Source organism: Alternaria conjuncta (assembly GCF_024043145.1).
Source record: "Alternaria conjuncta strain BMP 0040 chromosome Unknown scaffold_4, whole genome shotgun sequence".
Classification (NCBI taxonomy): domain Eukaryota; kingdom Fungi; phylum Ascomycota; class Dothideomycetes; order Pleosporales; family Pleosporaceae; genus Alternaria; species Alternaria conjuncta.
This window is the reverse complement of record NW_026250093.1, coordinates 656,616-673,612: the sequence shown is the minus strand read 5'-3', so window position 1 is coordinate 673,612 and position 16,997 is coordinate 656,616. Positions and strand designations below refer to the sequence as shown.

The window sequence follows — 16,997 nt, the reverse complement described above, 5'->3', positions numbered from 1 at the left end:
GTTATCACCGTTGATGACTACACACATTTCCTTTGTCCGCCAATTTGGCCTGTCCATATACTGTTACCACTATACCTTCCCTTACTATTTTGTTCTGTTCAGCGAGGCGTCAAGGAAACTCGGGATTATTGTAACCATGCGTCTCCTACCCACAGCTAACGCTGGTCTCTTTTTGTGTTTGGCATTTTTGCAAATTGGAAAGACTCGTCGCTTCATTGCGTATCGCAGCCGATACATTCGCTGTACATCATGTTCGCCATGCATTGCATGGTACTCGGGCGTCTCTGGTAGGCCAGCGTTCGTCTCAGAGTGGTGGTCAAGACGGACTACACCCTAGTCCGGCTCTCATTAAATTAAATAATATCAGAATGTCACATCTGACACCGTATGTTCGACGTTGAGCGCTGTGTTGAGCCATTGCGGGTTGAGATCAGCGAGGCGAGCGAAGGCGATGGGACGCGCCGCTCGCTTACGTGCAGTTCAATACGATATGCTAACGTAGAATGTTTCCTATCTTGCGCACTGTGTGCAACATGAAGACAGGAGCAGTAAATGCTAATGTCATGCTTAATATACAGGTCTACGCCTGATTGGTGTATCTACACGCAACGTTGACCGCGAATGACTAACTACGTCAACCAGTAAGCCTGCTACGACGAGCTAGGAAGCTGACCAAGAAAGCAGTTTTTATCAGTTCCTGCAGTTCATTACCTGTACACCCCATTTCCCCCAAACGAGGTATCCAGCAACAAGCAACCGATACCATCATCCTCAAACAGGAAGACCTACGTCTGGATAGAGCTGACCTAAGGAGAGCATCCGTATTCAGATCGCTGCTATGAGTAAGTTGTACGACGCGAAACAGATTACTTTGACGACTTTAGAAAGTTACACCGCATCGGTCCTTGAAGATGCACAATGTCCTCAGCTTCCAGCTACCACGAACAAGGTAATCATCAGATGGTGTCGTATTGCTAACGCATGCTGCTGCACTGTGAGAAGAACCATGAAGATCCCGACTTGGATCTGAAAACAGCACTCAGGTATAAAACCTCATCTTCCTCCCCTCCAACACCAAGCATCAAGCTACCCAGCCTCAACACAACCACCCTTCACACCAGCACCAATAAGTAGAATGCAGTTCCTCTACGCCCTTCTTCCCCTCCTTCCCCTCGCAGCCGCCAATGGCCGAATCCGCTTCAACTCCTTCGACCATCCCGGCTGCCAAGGTTTCGAAGAGAACTACGACCTCAACCCCGCTGTGGTGAAGGGAAACTTCCCAGGTAAGCTCCGGACATCATTGACGTGGCATCATGCTCTAACAATGCGCAAAGGACCCCGCGGGTCCATCCAGATGTTGGTCACGTCTCCTGGGTGCCATCTTACGCTTTACACCGGCCCCAACCAGTCGCAGACCAACGGCGGCAACCTTAGGATCGACACTGGCGTGGCGGCTTGCTTCTCGAACCCTAATGGATTTGAGGATTATCTCAGCTTCGGCTACTACTGCGATTAGATGATGGTGGAACGGAGAGATCAGGAGACCGATGAGTGGACGTTGCCCGATTGCTGAGCCGCTCTTTTCTTAGTAGATCGGGCCGTGGAAAAGGAAGAGTAAAGAGTAGTGGAAGCTGAGAGTGAGACAATGAAATTCTGTCAGCACTTGAACTGATTTGCCTTTGACTTGAGAACCCACATTGACTGTTAAAAAGTACTCCCCCGTGGCCTGATCAAACTGGGCTGGGAGTGTACCTAGGCCTCTCTAGTAGGCCGGTGTTGTTGCTGAAATGTCGAGGGGCTAGTAGACACTATTCTCCGGTTCTCGTTGATATGTAAGGATGGTACATTTTACGAAGGGTGTTGGGTGCCTATGTTCTCTGTGCGGGTCTTTTCATGCGCTCATGTTTTCCAATATGGTTTCCGCAAACTCCTGGTCAATGCTGACGCAAGGTGAGTCGCAAGCAGACCTGGGTGATGCCCAGGTCTAATTCACTGCTATAGTTTGGGAGAACCCTATAAGAACGATGCAGGTGTGCTGAGCGAGGCCGTGCAGCATGATGGCGGTAGAGTTCTATACGTGAACGCTATACAAAGAAACTGTTTCAACAGTGTACGGAGCATCCGGGGGCAGATGGAGGCGGCAGGATGCTTAGGTGTGGATGATTCGTCGAGACCGTGGACTATACACCACGCAGCTGCGGTGAAGATTGTGCAGTTTAGAAACGATGAGTGCCAATGCATTCTCGTACCTCGTACTCGCGCGTAAGCGTATCGGCACCGGCAAGACGCGAGACTCCGTACCCGCTACGGGAGATTATCTTGATCGAAATCGAAGATTATGCGCATCTACCAAAGCGGCTTAGTGCCGGTACTGGGCGGAAGCTAAGCCTATGGACGACAGTCGCGTGTTCATGTGAGACCGACCACGATATTTCGCAACCAACAGGACTCCGCCGCGCGAAGGCGTCAATCCTCGCCCATGATGCGCGCATTACCACTGGGACGAAATCTTGCTGTTGGACGCATTCTTGACGTCCGCGGGCGCGATAAGTACTTGGGACCGAGCATTGCTGTCAAAACTCTGAAATGTCAATGACGCAACATGTAGCAAATGATGTGCGAGCACGCGACACTAAGCAAGCAGTCACATCGGAAGGCCGGCTCCTTCTGCACCCAGCAGGGCCACGCCGCACCAAATGCCATGGCAGCGCAGCTTCGTCCGAACGTCCGCTGCCCTGTCCGTGGCTGCTGTGGCTGTTTAGTCACTCTACGCATGCCGTGCGTTCCGCTGACTTCACTACGCGCCATGAGCCCTGCCTTTAGTGTAGGATGTAGTCCTCGGCATCGGCCAGTCTTCTTGCCTGTTCCTTGATGCGAAGACTTCTGGGCTTGTCATAGCTAACATTTTTGTTCTTGAAACACCCACGAGTTCCTCACCTCTACCCTTCAAGTCAGAGCAGAAGGTACGATACAGCGCTGCGTCAGGACCTCCGCGCATAGATTCCCGGATCGACCGGCTAGCCAAACACTACCGCCATCCCTACAAATATACTCAGTTCCTCTGGGTTATCGTATTGGAGTTGAACCCCCGGGAAGCATACTATTGCTCAAACATCGCGCGACCACCCATACCACCTATACATCGCCGCCTCGCGCGTAGTCCCCCACCATGGGCGCAGGAGCCTTCATAGAACCACTCGTGGTAGTCACCCTACTCTTCGGAGGTACATGGGTAAACCGAAACACCGAATACCGCCTTATTGGTCGGCGGAGAGTATACCAAAACTCGCCGCGGTCAAGTTCTCCAGATTCCGGTCGATCTAGTCCGTCGTCGAGCGCGTCGCTTCTCGCCAATGTCGACGAGGAACCCAAATGGAGGAAACGAGAGGTGGTAGTCCTGGGTATGAAGAAGGAGGTCATGAGCCCGAATACCAAGAGGTTCCAGGATTACTTCCTCAGTCGACTGCTGAAGAAGTTTCCCTTCCTTGTGGAGGCCTGGTACTGGGCGCTTATCTACTGGGTAAGCAAACGCGCGAGTACTATACATCTTCTCTGCAGAGATGCTAACTTTCCTCAGGTGTACCAACTAGGTCGCGCATTCTCCGCAGTAACCATGGTCGAAGGCACCGTTAACGTCGCTCGCCGCCACGCCCTCCAAATCATCCACCTCGAACAGAAACTACACATCTTCCTTGAACTCGACGTTCAAGCGTGGTTCCTGAAGCACCCCTTCCTCCTCCACTGGACGAACCGCACGTACTCCTTCATCCACATTCCAGGCACAATCCTGTTCTTGGTATGGCTCTTCTACTACACCACAACGCGCAACCGAATCGATCTTCCCCTCCACAACAAGCCAATCGGCGAGGCGGATGGCAGCCCGGCAGGACCAATGCTGTATGCTGCCAGGCGCAGAACGATGGCTACATGCAACTTGATTGCGTTCATCGTTTTCACGCTGTGGCCATGCATGCCGCCGCGTCTGCTCTCCGACCCCGAGGTTCCCGGCTCCGTCGGCAAAGAGGCGCGTAGCTTCGGTTTCGTCGATACTGTTCACGGTGCCGAGGGCGAAAGCAGCGTGTGGACGCAGAACAAATTCTGCAACCAATACGCTGCCATGCCTTCCCTGCATTTCGGGTACTCGCTCCTCATTGGCCTGACCATCATGTCGATTCCTCTTGCTCCTCAGCACAACCGATCCCGCACCGTTGCTCTCACCATGGGTCTGCGCATGCGTCTCCCGTCTGCCCGCCGCATGCTCTGCATCTTCTTGGGTGTCGCATACCCTGCTATCATCCTGGTCGCCATTGTTGCTACCGCGAACCACTTCATCCTCGATGCCGTGGCGGGCGCCATGGTCTGTGGGCTTGCATGGACTGGCAACAGGGTGCTCTTGAATTTGCTGCCACTAGAGGACTACTTCCTATGGTGCGTGCGCATTCACAAGCCTGCGCGCAAGGCCGTCCACTGGGACGGTGACGAAGATGAGAATGACTACGGCCATAAGAGGTTTGGCGCTAAGGGCGTCATCGTCGATTAAAGGCTTTGGACGTGAGAGTGTGGAGGTAATGCATCAGTAATGTCAAGCATTGGGTATCGGCGTCTGACCTGGGTCGGGTACTTGGGTAATGAGGGCGGCATGTCCATTATGACTCTCCATTTTTTGGGTAAACAGAATAGTTTGATACCCTTGGCTAATAAATATGTTGTAATTCGATATCTGTTTGTTGGAAACCAGTGTCATGAACGAAGCGTGATTCCTCATGTCACTGATTGTTTTTGGTCCTTTCCGCCACCTTCGTACCATCACATGTGACGAAGTGCTCTAGCAAACCTCTGCCGCGTCCCTTCCTGCAATCTCCAGAACCCAGCTGTCATGCTCTCTGCCCGGTTCGAAAGAACGATGAAATCAGGCCGCCCCCTCAGGAGGAGTGATGGGATGTCCCGTGAGCTTACTTCTCCACCCCATGATGAACGAGCAATTCATGATCTTCTTCTACAATCACGCCACAATTAGCAAAACCAAGTTCCAAGACGCGGCACATGCAAGAAAAGGAACCACTTACCCTAGTCTTCTCTCCGCTCCCATTACAGTCAAGCTTCGGCGCACTCCACAAACCCGTCCTGCACTCGCCACAACGCTTCCACGACTCGCTGTCGTTCCACTCGCAGTGGAAGTCATCGCCGTTGTCGTACGAGAAACGGAGGTTGCTGTTTTTGTAATCGAAAGGTCCGATCAGGAACGTAAAAGGGTATCCCCCGATACCGTGATCAACCTGGACATTAGTGCCCTTGGCCAGAGTGTAGGCCCACACGTAATCCATATTCTTGTATACACCGCGGGCCTGGATGGTGTTGTCCGGGAGGCAGTTCTCAATGACCTGGAAGTAGAAGGGGAGGATGACGATGGGTTCGGGGTCGCCGGGGCGCGAGGTTCTGTAAGGAAAGGGGCGGAGTTAGCAAGTGTCTCATATCAGTCTGTACGCGGATGTGACGTGCTCGGTTACTAAGGGAATTTTGTCGCGGGCGTTTTGGTAGTTGTCTTCAGTAGTTGCAGTTGATTCTGAGGTGGTGACAGTGGGGACTGGGTCGGCGTCTGAGTAGAGGGGTATATCGGAATTGTCAATGCCCAGGGCGATGATATGGGATGGCGACGTGGGCTGCCGAGGTGCAACGACGGCGGCGGCAATGGCGCTGAGGGCGAACGACAAGATAATGAGGAGCTTCATGATGGGAAGAGAAGCGAGGGCTTTGAAGCAAGGTATACTATAATTGTTGCTGGGGGGTTGAACGCGAACGCAATGAGCATGGAAACAGAGTCAAAATCACTAGAATTTATATGGGCGAGCATATGCCAGACGCTTACGCGAGAAGTTTGTGTGAATACGGATAGAAGGAAGCACACGGACCTTGGACGAGCAAGCAGTCGTGGTCGTGGATTAGGTAGTATAATTGCGGGTACAACATGGAGGAAGAATTCCATTGGTGCCCATCAGATCCAGGCACACGCTGTTGCAGGGACGAAGCGTCCTGGGTCCACACGTGAACGTGATAGAGCCTAATCAACAAACGAAAAGAGGATTGGAATCCGGGTCTTACATCGGAGATATTACAAAGAGTATACATAATATTGTTGTGTACATGCAACTGCAGTTAGGGTATAGTTTCAAAGAGAGTACGAGCAACCGCCAACGCCAAATGCGCAATGCACAATGCACAATGCACAATGCATGAAATGCAGCAGTGGTCTAACAATAGTACTGGCATGCTGTAATAGGAAACGACGCTAGGAAAAGAGACATAAGGAAGTACTCATCAACGTCTGCTGCTCCTAGTGTTGTTGCGGCTAGGCCTGTCGTCCCTGCGCGATCTTTGGGGTTGGTTGTCGTACCGTCCGCCCATTTCTTCGTCGTGAACACGCCCTCCACCGTAGGAACGTTGAGGGTGGCGAACATCGTCATGGTCGTCCTCAAAGGTGTTGCGTCGCTCATCAATTTCATCGTCGAAGTCGACGTAGACAGAAGCAGGGCGCGGTCGTCGTTCTCTGGGAAGCTTGGAATCTCTATCGGCGAGCTCCTTGGGCTTGTAGAGCTTGTCGAGATGCTCTTCGAGAAGGCGCACGTTCTTGCCGTTGGCTTTGACAGCTGCGTCGGCAAGATCGCCGATGAAGGGAACAAGGCCGATGATGAAGTCGAAGGCGACATTGAACAGCATCATGATAAGGACGCTGGCTGGCAGTCCGCCTTCCACTTTGCACATGTTGCGAACGAGGTTCAAGGCCAAGGCGGAACCTGCGGCGTCACCCACGGCTGGGGCAAGGCCAATGACAGAAGACCAGCCAAATCGGATTCCCATAAAGGTAAAGAGAGCGTAGTCGAGCCTGTATGCGGACTTGCGGGCTTTGGCTAGGACAACGCAATCATTCTCGGGAATGTAGCTGGGAATGTCCTTTTTGACTTTCTTCATCTTGTGGGGCCTCTTTGGGTCTGGCTGCAATGCGTAGTAGGGGTCCTGGGGTACAATGAGTTTGCGCACGTCGAAATGATAGAAGGTTCGCTTACGTAGGGTCCAGATACGTCTTTGGACTTGTACTTTTCCATCTCCTTGCCCAACGCCTTCTTCATGGCGTACTTAGCGACCATGCCTGCCATGTTGGGTGGTGTTGCTGAGGTTGTTCGTGATGTAAGGGGAGTTGTATGAATACAGGTATATGAGACCGTCCAAGAGGCCTTATAAGTTTGTGTTGTTGGAACGGTGTCGCTTTACAGTGCGCGGTGGTGCGGCTGTCTCAAAGCGCGCGTGTTGTGTGGTTGGCCAACGGCGCTTCTCCTGGGAAAATGTGAAACGGGCGCGTCGCTGCCCTATGTATAGCTGGCGGGCGACTGGCAACGAACAGAGTATGATTGAGCTGTGAAGAACAAGAAGGAGCGGCAGGGCGAAGACGACGGGCCTACTTATCGCATCGAGGTGCGCTGGCGGTGAGTCGCTGTAGCTGCCCAGGTCCAGGTGCCCTGATTCTGTGACGCGATCCCAGACAGGAACGTCATGGCCTGGGTCGGCCGCTCCTTCTTTCGCCTGCGCGCACAGCCACAGCCGCCACACTTGTGTCGATCGCTCTTGCCGACAGCCACAGCCCAACTCTCCGATAGGCCTTTGACAACACATCAACAACACGTCCACCCGCTCCCCCCACATTCTTCGGCATTCTTTGCGGCTGTGCAGCCTCGCAGCAAACAACCTCTCCCTCATCTAGACCCTCTCGCTACTGCCCGCCGCCCGCGACGCGCGATAGCTGGCTGACTGGCGCCCGAGCGCTCCCCACCACTCTCTGCGACGCAAGCTCAACGCGGCATGCTCGACACGGGCCAGACACACACCCACCATGACAAACACAAACAGATCACTAGTTGACTGGCTGGACGACCTCTGCGTGCGCTTCATCGTCAACCTGCCCAATGAAGAACTCCAGTCGGTGGAGCGAATATGCTTCCAGATCGAGGAAGCCCAGTGGTTCTACGAAGACTTCATCCGTCCGCTCGACCCCAACAACCTGCCCTCGATGCACCTGCGCAAGTTCTCCCAGCTCATGTTCCAGCACTGCCCGCTCTTCTCCGCCTACTCGGAGGAGCTGCACCAGCAGGCCTACGAGCAGTTCCTCGCCTACAAGACCCGCGTCCCGGTGCGCGGCGCCATCATGCTCAACGAGGACATGACCCACGCCGTGCTGGTCAAGGGATGGAAGAAGGGCGCCAAATGGAGTTTCCCGCGCGGAAAGATCAACAAGGAAGAGACGGATCTCGACTGCGCCGTGCGCGAAGTCTGGGAGGAGACCGGCTACGATCTGCGCGAGGCTGATTTGGTCGAGCCCGACGAGCACATGAAGAAGATCACCGTCACGATGCGCGAACAGAGTATGATGCTGTACGTCTTCCGCGGCGTGCCCATGGACACATACTTCGAGCCGCGGACCAGGAAGGAAATCTCCAAGATCGACTGGTACAAGCTCACCGATCTGCCTACTCTGAGGCGGAAAAACCAGGTGCAGCAACAACAGGGAAACGGGAATGACCTGATCAAGGAGAGCAACTTCTACATGGTCGCGCCGTTCTTGGGGCCTCTGAGGCAATGGATAAAGCAACAGCACAGGCTTGGGAGGCAGAGGCAACGGAACAGCGCGCACGTTGCTCCGGCACCTGTGGCAGTAACTGATGACGAAGACATTCAGAACACGCTCTACGAGGCTACGGTCAATCAGGCAGCGCCCGTCGCCGATGCCCAGGTGGCCGACAACTTTGCGGAGATGGTGGCCCGGTTAGGTCGCGGACACCGCCCGAGCGACTCGTTACCAGAGTTATCAAACGAGCATCAGGCACCACAACAGAGTCAAGACCCAGCGGAGGCACTCAAGCGTCTCCTTAGTGTGGGCATGCAGTCACCGCCGGTGGAGGCCCCCAGCCAACCACCACCCCAAGGAAACCCGCTCCTGGCTCTATTCAAGCAGGGCAACAACCAGCATGCAGGAAACCAACAACCTCGGACGCCCTTTGAACAGATGATGCCCCCGCCCATGCAGCCGTCAAGTCCCCATGGCCAGCATGGACCACGACCACCGCAGATGGGCAACATGGGGCCTCCGCCTCCTTTCTTCTCACCACACCAAGGTATGCCTTTCCGAGGGCATCCAGGTCACATGAACGGAATGCAGCCACCACCGCCACATATGTCGCCTCATTTCATGCACCAACAGCCGCAGCCGCAGCAGCAGCAGCAGTCCATGTTTCCACCTCAGCCTCCAAACATGCAGCAAGCGTTTGATCAGCACAATCTGCGGCCCCAATTCCAGGAGATGGGGGATTCACAGTTCGCAGGCGGAAACGGAAGACCAGCGATACCATCGGCGTCCAATTTGCCCGCACCAAATCTGAATGCGCATGCACTCGGATTGCTGAATTCATTCAAGAACGAGAATCAGCAACCCACTTTCCCACCGTCGCCTCAGACCACAATCGCCGCTCCATTGCACCGAAGCTCGCAAACAACGCCCAGGATACAGCACCCGCTACCGCAACACAGGCCGCATGGTCTCGTATCGCCACAAGCACAATTCGCTCCGAGTCCGCCGCAGTTTCAGTCACCTCCCATCAGCTCGAACTTCGAACCTGAACAGCCAAAGCCGAGGAACGCTCATCAAGATTCATTACTGAATTTGTTTCGACCTACCCCGCCGCTGGCAAGTCCGGATCCCGCACCTGCAGAGCTGTCTGCGCTCCCCACAACACCAGGCTATGTGTCTGCGCAACCTGTCGCAGACCCGTCTAGACAGCCCAATGCTGCTCTTCTTGCCGTCTTCAATGCTCCGCCTAGTAAGGCCAATATGACTTCCGCTACTGTGAGCGGGCCAGTGAACGCGCCAGACTTCGACACCATGAAGAAAAACAGGCAGCCGACGAACAGCAGTTCACGCGGACCCTCGCCAGCAACGAATATGCCTTTCATGCCTCAGCAGATACTCAAACGTGCGCCGCAAGCTTCGCCTCAACCTGCACCACCGGCCGAGGTCTCTGGATCACCGCGAATTGCTTTCCAGCCTCAGATTTTGAAGAGGCCTCAACAACAGTCAAAAGCGCCAGGACCAGCAAGTACGTCTATCCCTTCGCGCTTGCTTATTTCTGGCCTCATAGCCGAACCTGTAGATGAGACTAACGATTGCTCAGGTACAGGAGAGAAGACGACACCGCATGCACAGGGCTTGCTGGACATGTTCAAGGGGTCCTCACCGAAGCCTCCGCCAACCCTACCAGCAGTTTTGCCGTCTCGCTCACCCGTCCCTCCGCCCATTTCAGGCATGGACCGTCGAGACTCCGTTCCCTCGGAGCAGAAGAACGCATTGCTCTCGCTCTTCGGCAATAAACCATCTCCATCTCCGAAACCCCAAACGCAGAGCCCAATACCACCGGCCCGATCACCTCTCCCGCCGACTCCAAAGACGTCCATGTCCGGCCTCGTCAGCCCTGTCAGTCCACTACCAGCGAACGGCAGTGTGAGTGCAACCAGTCCAGAAGGAATGGCGAACAGAAGTCGCATCAGCAGCATCGGAGACGGAAAGGCGCCTAGCATTGTAATACCGCCAATTAGTCACCCAGCCGATGCAGGCATCAGTCTAGAGCAGAACGATGGTGTCAGTCTAGCCGGGCTGGGTGCCGGTCAAGCCAGAGCGGGAAGCGCAAGCGGAGGCAAGAGTCCCGTTGATAAGAGTTTCTTGCTGGGCTTCTTGGAAGATGTGGCTAGACGTGGGCGCTAAACGGTGTCCTCTGTCTCATTATTGCATTGTTCTGGGCGTTTTTGCATTTCGAGGCGGATTATGAGTTATTCAGGGTTAGCTGACCGGACAGCAATTGGGATTATGCGTCAAGATCAATCGGGTTATGATCTTTTGAGATGGCTTGGACATTATTTGCTTAGTAAAAGTATGTATGGCTAGCAAAACACAAGTACGAATCCTAAGGACGCTCTCAAAACTGTCGGAATAATGTCCGAACAGATCTATCCCTTGTTCCCAGTCTCGTGGTTTCCGTCAAATGCATCTGCCACCCGCACTTCTCCTCACAACCCCAACGCAACCGCCCAACCTTCCCGTCCGCGGCCTTGTCGTCCGCACAGCAGTAACAGCCCGCGGACTCCATTTCCGCTTTCCACGGCAATGATCTTATGAACCCCAGACACACCTGAAACGCGTCCCGCTTTGTCAACCTACCGACTGGACGTCATGCTATTCCATGCTAACGCCCTCCATGTCAGCAAGACGCGTCTCAGCTAGTCAAATACCCTCGGCATATCGGTAAACCGGTTATCTGATCGGCGTGACGTCCCTACCACTACCCTGGTCGTCGGCTTGGTAAATGCGAGATCGTGCCAAGTCGGAGGTTATGAGCTTATTTTTCGGGAGGTGGAGGTGGGAGTGAAAGGGCACGGGTGTCTTCTTGACCTGGTACAGTGATATACGAGCCTGGTATGCTGTCAGCGTGCTATTTGTGACGATGGTGAGGATTTAGTTGGGATGGGCTACGTCACGCATACACGAATGCACTCGAGCACAGACACGGGAACGAAACATGGCAATGGGTTCTTCAGATGAAGAAGAAACCCGGAATTTGTTGGTTATTACTAAGTAGATGGCGAGAGGAAGATGACTCTACGGGATATTTCGATAGCTCAAGCTAAAAAGGCGGACAAAGTTGCAATGTACAAAAGGATAGACAGATGGGTGAATAGCGCAGAAGACCTTGGCTGGGAACAAAGTTGAGTGGAAACAAGAAGTCTGTTATAGTTGGATGGTTCCTGGTTTCCGGTGGTGAACTGCTTGTTTGTTTGTTTTCCATCCCGTTTTTGTCCCGAACCCCCAAGTCCCCATGATACCGCGCTCGGAAATGCAAGAAAACATGCTGATGCTGGAGAAGTGACGACGCTGACGGGGTACTGGTAAGGAGATATGACTTGATTGTACAGGTTAGACACGAAGTGGTTGACAACAGTGGCTCAGTGGTGCTCATAGGGCGACATTATCCCGTCCCCTATCCAAGATCTCAGAAGGAACAGCGCTGCGTGTGCTGAAGCGCACTTCCGTGCCTGGGTGTGCCTTGAAGATTGGGGCCGTCGTCTGGGTATCGTGTCTCTGGTGCTTGATGTCCCTTCCTACTAGACCGCTCTTGCTGCCATTGCGGCTTAGACCCGCAGCACTCGGTTGCCTGGTTATGCCGCTTGCGTTCTTGGGAACGGAGGACGGTAGAGCTGGCATCTCGGGAACCTCGTCTTCAGAGTATGTGGTAGACTGTGTCATGCGGAACTGTTGCTTGAGCTTTTGTTCCTCGACGCGGTTGGATTGCTGGTTCACCCAGGAGTCGACAGTGCGGAAACGAGGAACGGAAGATCGCGTTGTCATGAAGCTATCACGGCCAAGAGGCTGGGTAGCAGTGTCGCGAGAGGGGTCATGCGGGGTTTGAGGAGCTTGGGAGTTTGTCCAGCTGAATCTGCTGGCCATGCCACCACCGGCGGCTGCGGCTGCTGCGGATGCACCGCCGAAACCGGGTCGTTGAGAGATTGAAGGACGGTTCGACAAGAACTGACGGAAAGATGGAGGAGGAGGCAGGTTTCTAGTCTGCTCCTGAGGTTCAGGGTATCGCAGCGACTCTTCGTCACCATCCAAAGATCTGGTGTTGCGAGTCGAGTTACTCTGCCGTCGCCCCTCTATGGGCAAAAGCGGTGATGAGGGTGTTGCACTGTCATTTCGACGATGCGAGTTTGCACGCGACGGTGTGTCATCGTAGAAGCTCATGTTTCCATCCCGAGTCGGAGGCTGGTTGAAGCTGTCGCTTCGCTCGAGGTCTCGCAATCGTTTCTGCGAAGACAGCGAACTAGATCGTACAGGTGCGACTGTCGGTTGAGGCGCGCGGAAAGAGTCGTTCATGCCATACGCGTATCCATCATCGAACTGCTTCTTATCCTGACCGTATCTCGATGGTGGTGGAGGTGGGGGTCCGCGACGGAGCTGCTGCTTGCCTTGCTGAATTACGTCCTTGAATGTAAGACCTCGTTTCTTCATGGTGTACATGGCGAGAACGACCATGACAATGATGATAGTCGCACCTGGAGTATGTCAGTATACATTTCAAGAAGCACCATGACTTCAACGTACCGATTGAACCAGCAGCTATGAGCAGGTGCTCAGTCGTCTGGGAGATGGGACGGTCATGATGGGGTCTGGGCGGTGGCATGGCAATCACGATGGTCTCCGTGGGGTCGCTCTCAGCCAAGGCAGGTGTCGTAGCCTCTGGCTCCAGACCACTGAGAGTCATTGTGACCAACATCTGCGCTTGTTAGCCAAGTCCATATTTTGGCGCGACGCTGCTTACTGCTGCACTTCCGGACGGTATCATAAGCGAAGGTGTTGTCATAGGCGTCATGGTCGGGTTCTCGGGGTAGTCATCGTCGTCAGAGTCGCTGTCGTAGTCTCCATCTGTAGGGCTTGGCTCCTGACGTCTTGCTCGTGATAGTCGGTTCAGCGTGGGCGTAGGCTCGTCTTCCACCAACTCAATCTCGTTCTCAACACCGTCTCTTTCCACTACAACATAATCCACCTTGTCGTAAACTCCACGGCGCCATGGAGCGGGCATTGCGTTCGGTATGCGATGGCGTCAAATAGGGAAAGCCCCTCTCAATCTTCCAGCGTCTCGATTTCTCCACCAGACATAATCCGCAAACTCGTCCAGCGATGTAAGGTTGTCGTGATCGAAGGTGGTGTTTGAGTCGAAAGCCTGTAGGACCGCGACCAGCGTAGTCGATAGGAAAGGGTGATGAGCGAATGTATGTAAGTGATTAGCAACAAGCCGGCCTGCGGAACGAAGGACAGAAGGGAAAGCAAAGTCAGCAAAGGTGCAACGAAAGGCTGGGCGAACGCTCAAGACGAGACACGTTCATGCGAATAGCGGGAGGGGTGGGATATGAGCGCGCATGAATGACACTAGCAGTGAATCGCTGCTGGTCCCATGTCAGTTTGGGGAGACGCGAAGATGTGGATGCGCCGCTATGATCATTACGGAGCGTTTAGCAGCAATTGCGATGCCGGCAGTGATCCAAATGGCGAGATTCCATAGCCCTGAATGCGCTTAATTACCCTCAATGGGGTAAGATGTGCCATGATCGAGAACAAAATGCTCGTGCAAGGTTTGGGGTGCTGTCTTAAAGTCGTCTCAGGGCGCCATGGTCAGGTTTCAGCTCCCGTTTCCGGGGACGATCAAACGCCACAGGGGTTGAGTCGTGAGACCGACGACCGACGTACAGATATTGGATGTCGAAAGCCCAATGTGAGGTTTAGTAGAGCTTAATCCCTTTGATAATTCCCCGCATATTACAAGATGCTCTGGGATTCGGCGAAATGCGCGATGTCGTACAGCCTGCATACGACGACGCCACACTTAGTCCGCGGACTGCAGAGACTGCTGCGCCTCGGATGGCGTGGATTGCTGTTGGGCTCCACAATGTGCCTTTTCCGGTAGCGCGATGCGGCGGTGCTGGGGACCAGGCTTTCGCGAGAATCCGGCCGAGGCCAATTTCTTGGGTGGACAAGAGGCACACAGTGTTTCGCAAGAAGGTTTGGTGGGCTTGCGGAAGAGAGTGTTTCCTGAGGCTAGCCAAGCCTGCCTTGCCGCGATCGCTCTCTAGGATGGTCAGTACATCTCGATTGGAAACAATAAAAGGCAAGTCGCATTACGTCAACATGCGCAGCGCTCGAATTGCGCACCGCTAGGAATTGCACGACGGATGATGCGGCGTTGAGTCGTGGGCGGTTCGCTCGCGCCGAACTGGCCGTGGCTGCCGGACGAGCTTGACCTCTGGGTGGCTGAGGCTGAGTGCAGCTCCGCCCCCAAAGACGCGATGAATTGTTCAGTCATCGGATCTGGTAGTCAGCAGATCTTGATGGGTGCTGCGGCAGTTGGTGGCAGTAGATATAAGACTCTGATGTTCCTGTTGTGACGCTCTTGCCTCATTCACACATCAACCCGTACCCCGTATTCCGTACTCGCCCCCAATCTTACGTCAACCACCCCTCAATCGACCCCTCATCAGCGCAACACCAACGTCTACTCACCTTTCCTGTCCTACAAACACACACACGCATCATGTCCGGCCCTTACGATCAATACAACCAGGGCTACCAGCAATACCCGCCTCAAGGCCAATACCCTCAACAAGGCTACGGACAACAGGGTGGCTACCAGCAACAAGGCTACCCGCCGCAACAAGGCCAGGGCTACTACGACCAGCAACAGCAGGGCTACCAACAGCAAGGCTATAACCAGCAGTATGGTGCGCCTGCTCACGGCGGCTTCCAGCACGGCCAACAAGTAGCGCCATACGACCAGCAGCAGCAAGGGTAAGAGAGTATGCTTTACAATGCAGTTGTCTCTGTACTAATTCGATCACAGATACGGCCAGCAACAACAATACCCTCCACAAGGCCAATACCCTGGTCAAGCACCATCAGGACAGTTCCCTCAGCAGGGCGCATACGCTGCAGACCAGTACCCACAGGGCCACAACGCGTACGGCCAGCCGCAGCAAGGACAGCAATACGGCGCCACAGACCCCAATATGCAGGCTGAAGGCGACCGAGGCCTCATGGGTGCTCTAGGTGGCGGTGCAGCTGGCTACTTCGGAGGCAACAAGATGGGCGGTCACGGCATTATTGGAGCCATAGCGGGCTCCATCCTTGGTTCAAAGCTCGAGGACAAGCACAAGAAGCCGAAGCACGGCAACGGCTACCACTAGAAGGGGAAGACAAGGACGAAGTCTTTGGGTTAATGACTTTTGTTTTGGTTCCGCAATGGGTGGCTTGCTCTGTTCCACGGCGTTTTGGATGACCGTCACGACTTTGGGTATTGGGTATGAATGGGCATCTCTAGAATGAACGGTAGTCACGAATCAATACGTTTCTAATAAACGCTATGATCTCTCCACTCGTACATTAAAGCGAAACAATCTTGGACGCTCCAGTGAACGTCATGTCTAGAACTGTGATCTTATGGACGGGAGATTACATCGAGCGGGCGTTGAAACACGCCAACGTGCGAAACAACCTCGCTCAGCCAGGCTGCATATTTGGGGCATTTTTCAACGGCCCGATAGACAAACAGCCCCAGCCGGCGTATAATGTTTGATGGACGCGCAACAATCTCGACATGGTGTATCGACTTCAGCCATTGTTCGGCAAATGTTTCCGATCTGCGCGTTCATCGTGAGATGGTGGTTGTAAACACGCAAGGCATAGAACATCTTGGCCTCTGTTCGGGATTGGAAACAGCGGAGATTTCGATGGGATCTGAGATGCTGGATGTCCGAATGTCCGAGGGGGTTGAAGGGTGGGATCGTGTTGTTCTTCAGCCACGTGATGGTCTTTGGGAAAACCTCGGGGCTCGACACGCCTAGGAAGGTGCTATGGGTTATCAACTTCTAAGGTTGGTAGCGACTGCCACTTGACCACGTGCCTTCTATTAACGATAGTCGGCTCTTCTAACGTATTGCTTGAGCATATACCTCCGTTTTGTTGTGGACAGTATCGGTTGGTGCATCCTACTCCCATTGCACGCTACTCCCAGTGCACGCGATCAGCCTGTAGCTTGTACCATACGAAACTCCTAAGCATGTAGAACGATTTCGGCGTGGGCAAAATGTACTACCATGCGACTCCCACACTCAGCACGGCGTCGCCGAAACCACCTAGGCTGATGCGAGCCATCGAAAAGCTCGAAGAGGTATACGAGTCCGGGAAAAATCGAGGCTGGCGCGATGCCTTCAGCGCGCAAGAGGCATCCATGGATGTACAAGCGCATGACCATGCAAGTTGTTGCCAACGGTAGTGGGATTGGCAAGCCGAAGCTCACAGCTGAGCCTTGAGGCAGGGAAGCTGGCGGTTGAGGTATGTTATAAGCAGCCCGACGGTT

At 54.1% G+C, this 16,997-nt stretch overlaps 6 protein-coding genes across 6 annotated transcripts; 4 read left to right on the top strand and 2 right to left on the bottom strand.

The window, feature by feature from the left end:
* Positions 1-1,135: 1,135 nt before the first annotated feature.
* Positions 1,136-1,516, top strand: J4E85_003048 (uncharacterized protein; the record flags this gene model as incomplete). Its single annotated transcript, XM_051467321.1, has 2 exons — positions 1,136-1,283; positions 1,335-1,516. The coding sequence occupies 2 exons, from the start codon at positions 1,136-1,138 to the stop codon at positions 1,514-1,516; spliced, it is 330 nt and encodes a 109-aa protein (XP_051328480.1).
* Positions 1,517-3,169: 1,653 nt separating this feature from the next.
* Positions 3,170-4,540, top strand: J4E85_003047 (uncharacterized protein; the record flags this gene model as incomplete). The annotated part of the gene is made up of 2 exons (XM_051467320.1): positions 3,170-3,520; positions 3,578-4,540. The coding sequence occupies 2 exons, from the start codon at positions 3,170-3,172 to the stop codon at positions 4,538-4,540; spliced, it is 1,314 nt and encodes a 437-aa protein (XP_051328479.1).
* Positions 4,541-4,909: 369 nt separating this feature from the next.
* Positions 4,910-7,151, bottom strand: J4E85_003046 (uncharacterized protein; the record flags this gene model as incomplete). Its single annotated transcript, XM_051467319.1, has 4 exons — positions 4,910-4,996; positions 5,067-5,436; positions 6,392-7,011; positions 7,062-7,151. The coding sequence occupies 4 exons, from the start codon at positions 7,149-7,151 to the stop codon at positions 4,910-4,912; spliced, it is 1,167 nt and encodes a 388-aa protein (XP_051328478.1).
* A 731-nt stretch (positions 7,152-7,882) lies between these two features.
* On the top strand, positions 7,883-10,801 carry J4E85_003045 (uncharacterized protein; the record flags this gene model as incomplete). The annotated part of the gene is made up of 2 exons (XM_051467318.1): positions 7,883-10,139; positions 10,221-10,801. The coding sequence occupies 2 exons, from the start codon at positions 7,883-7,885 to the stop codon at positions 10,799-10,801; spliced, it is 2,838 nt and encodes a 945-aa protein (XP_051328477.1).
* Positions 10,802-12,046: 1,245 nt separating this feature from the next.
* J4E85_003044 (uncharacterized protein) lies at positions 12,047-13,670 on the bottom strand (the record flags this gene model as incomplete). The annotated part of the gene is made up of 3 exons (XM_051467317.1): positions 12,047-13,143; positions 13,193-13,364; positions 13,410-13,670. 3 exons carry the CDS (start codon positions 13,668-13,670, stop codon positions 12,047-12,049), a joined length of 1,530 nt encoding a protein of 509 aa, XP_051328476.1.
* Positions 13,671-15,176: 1,506 nt separating this feature from the next.
* J4E85_003043 (uncharacterized protein) lies at positions 15,177-15,825 on the top strand (the record flags this gene model as incomplete). The annotated part of the gene is made up of 2 exons (XM_051467316.1): positions 15,177-15,430; positions 15,483-15,825. The coding sequence occupies 2 exons, from the start codon at positions 15,177-15,179 to the stop codon at positions 15,823-15,825; spliced, it is 597 nt and encodes a 198-aa protein (XP_051328475.1).
* Between the last annotated feature and the right edge of the window lie 1,172 nt (positions 15,826-16,997).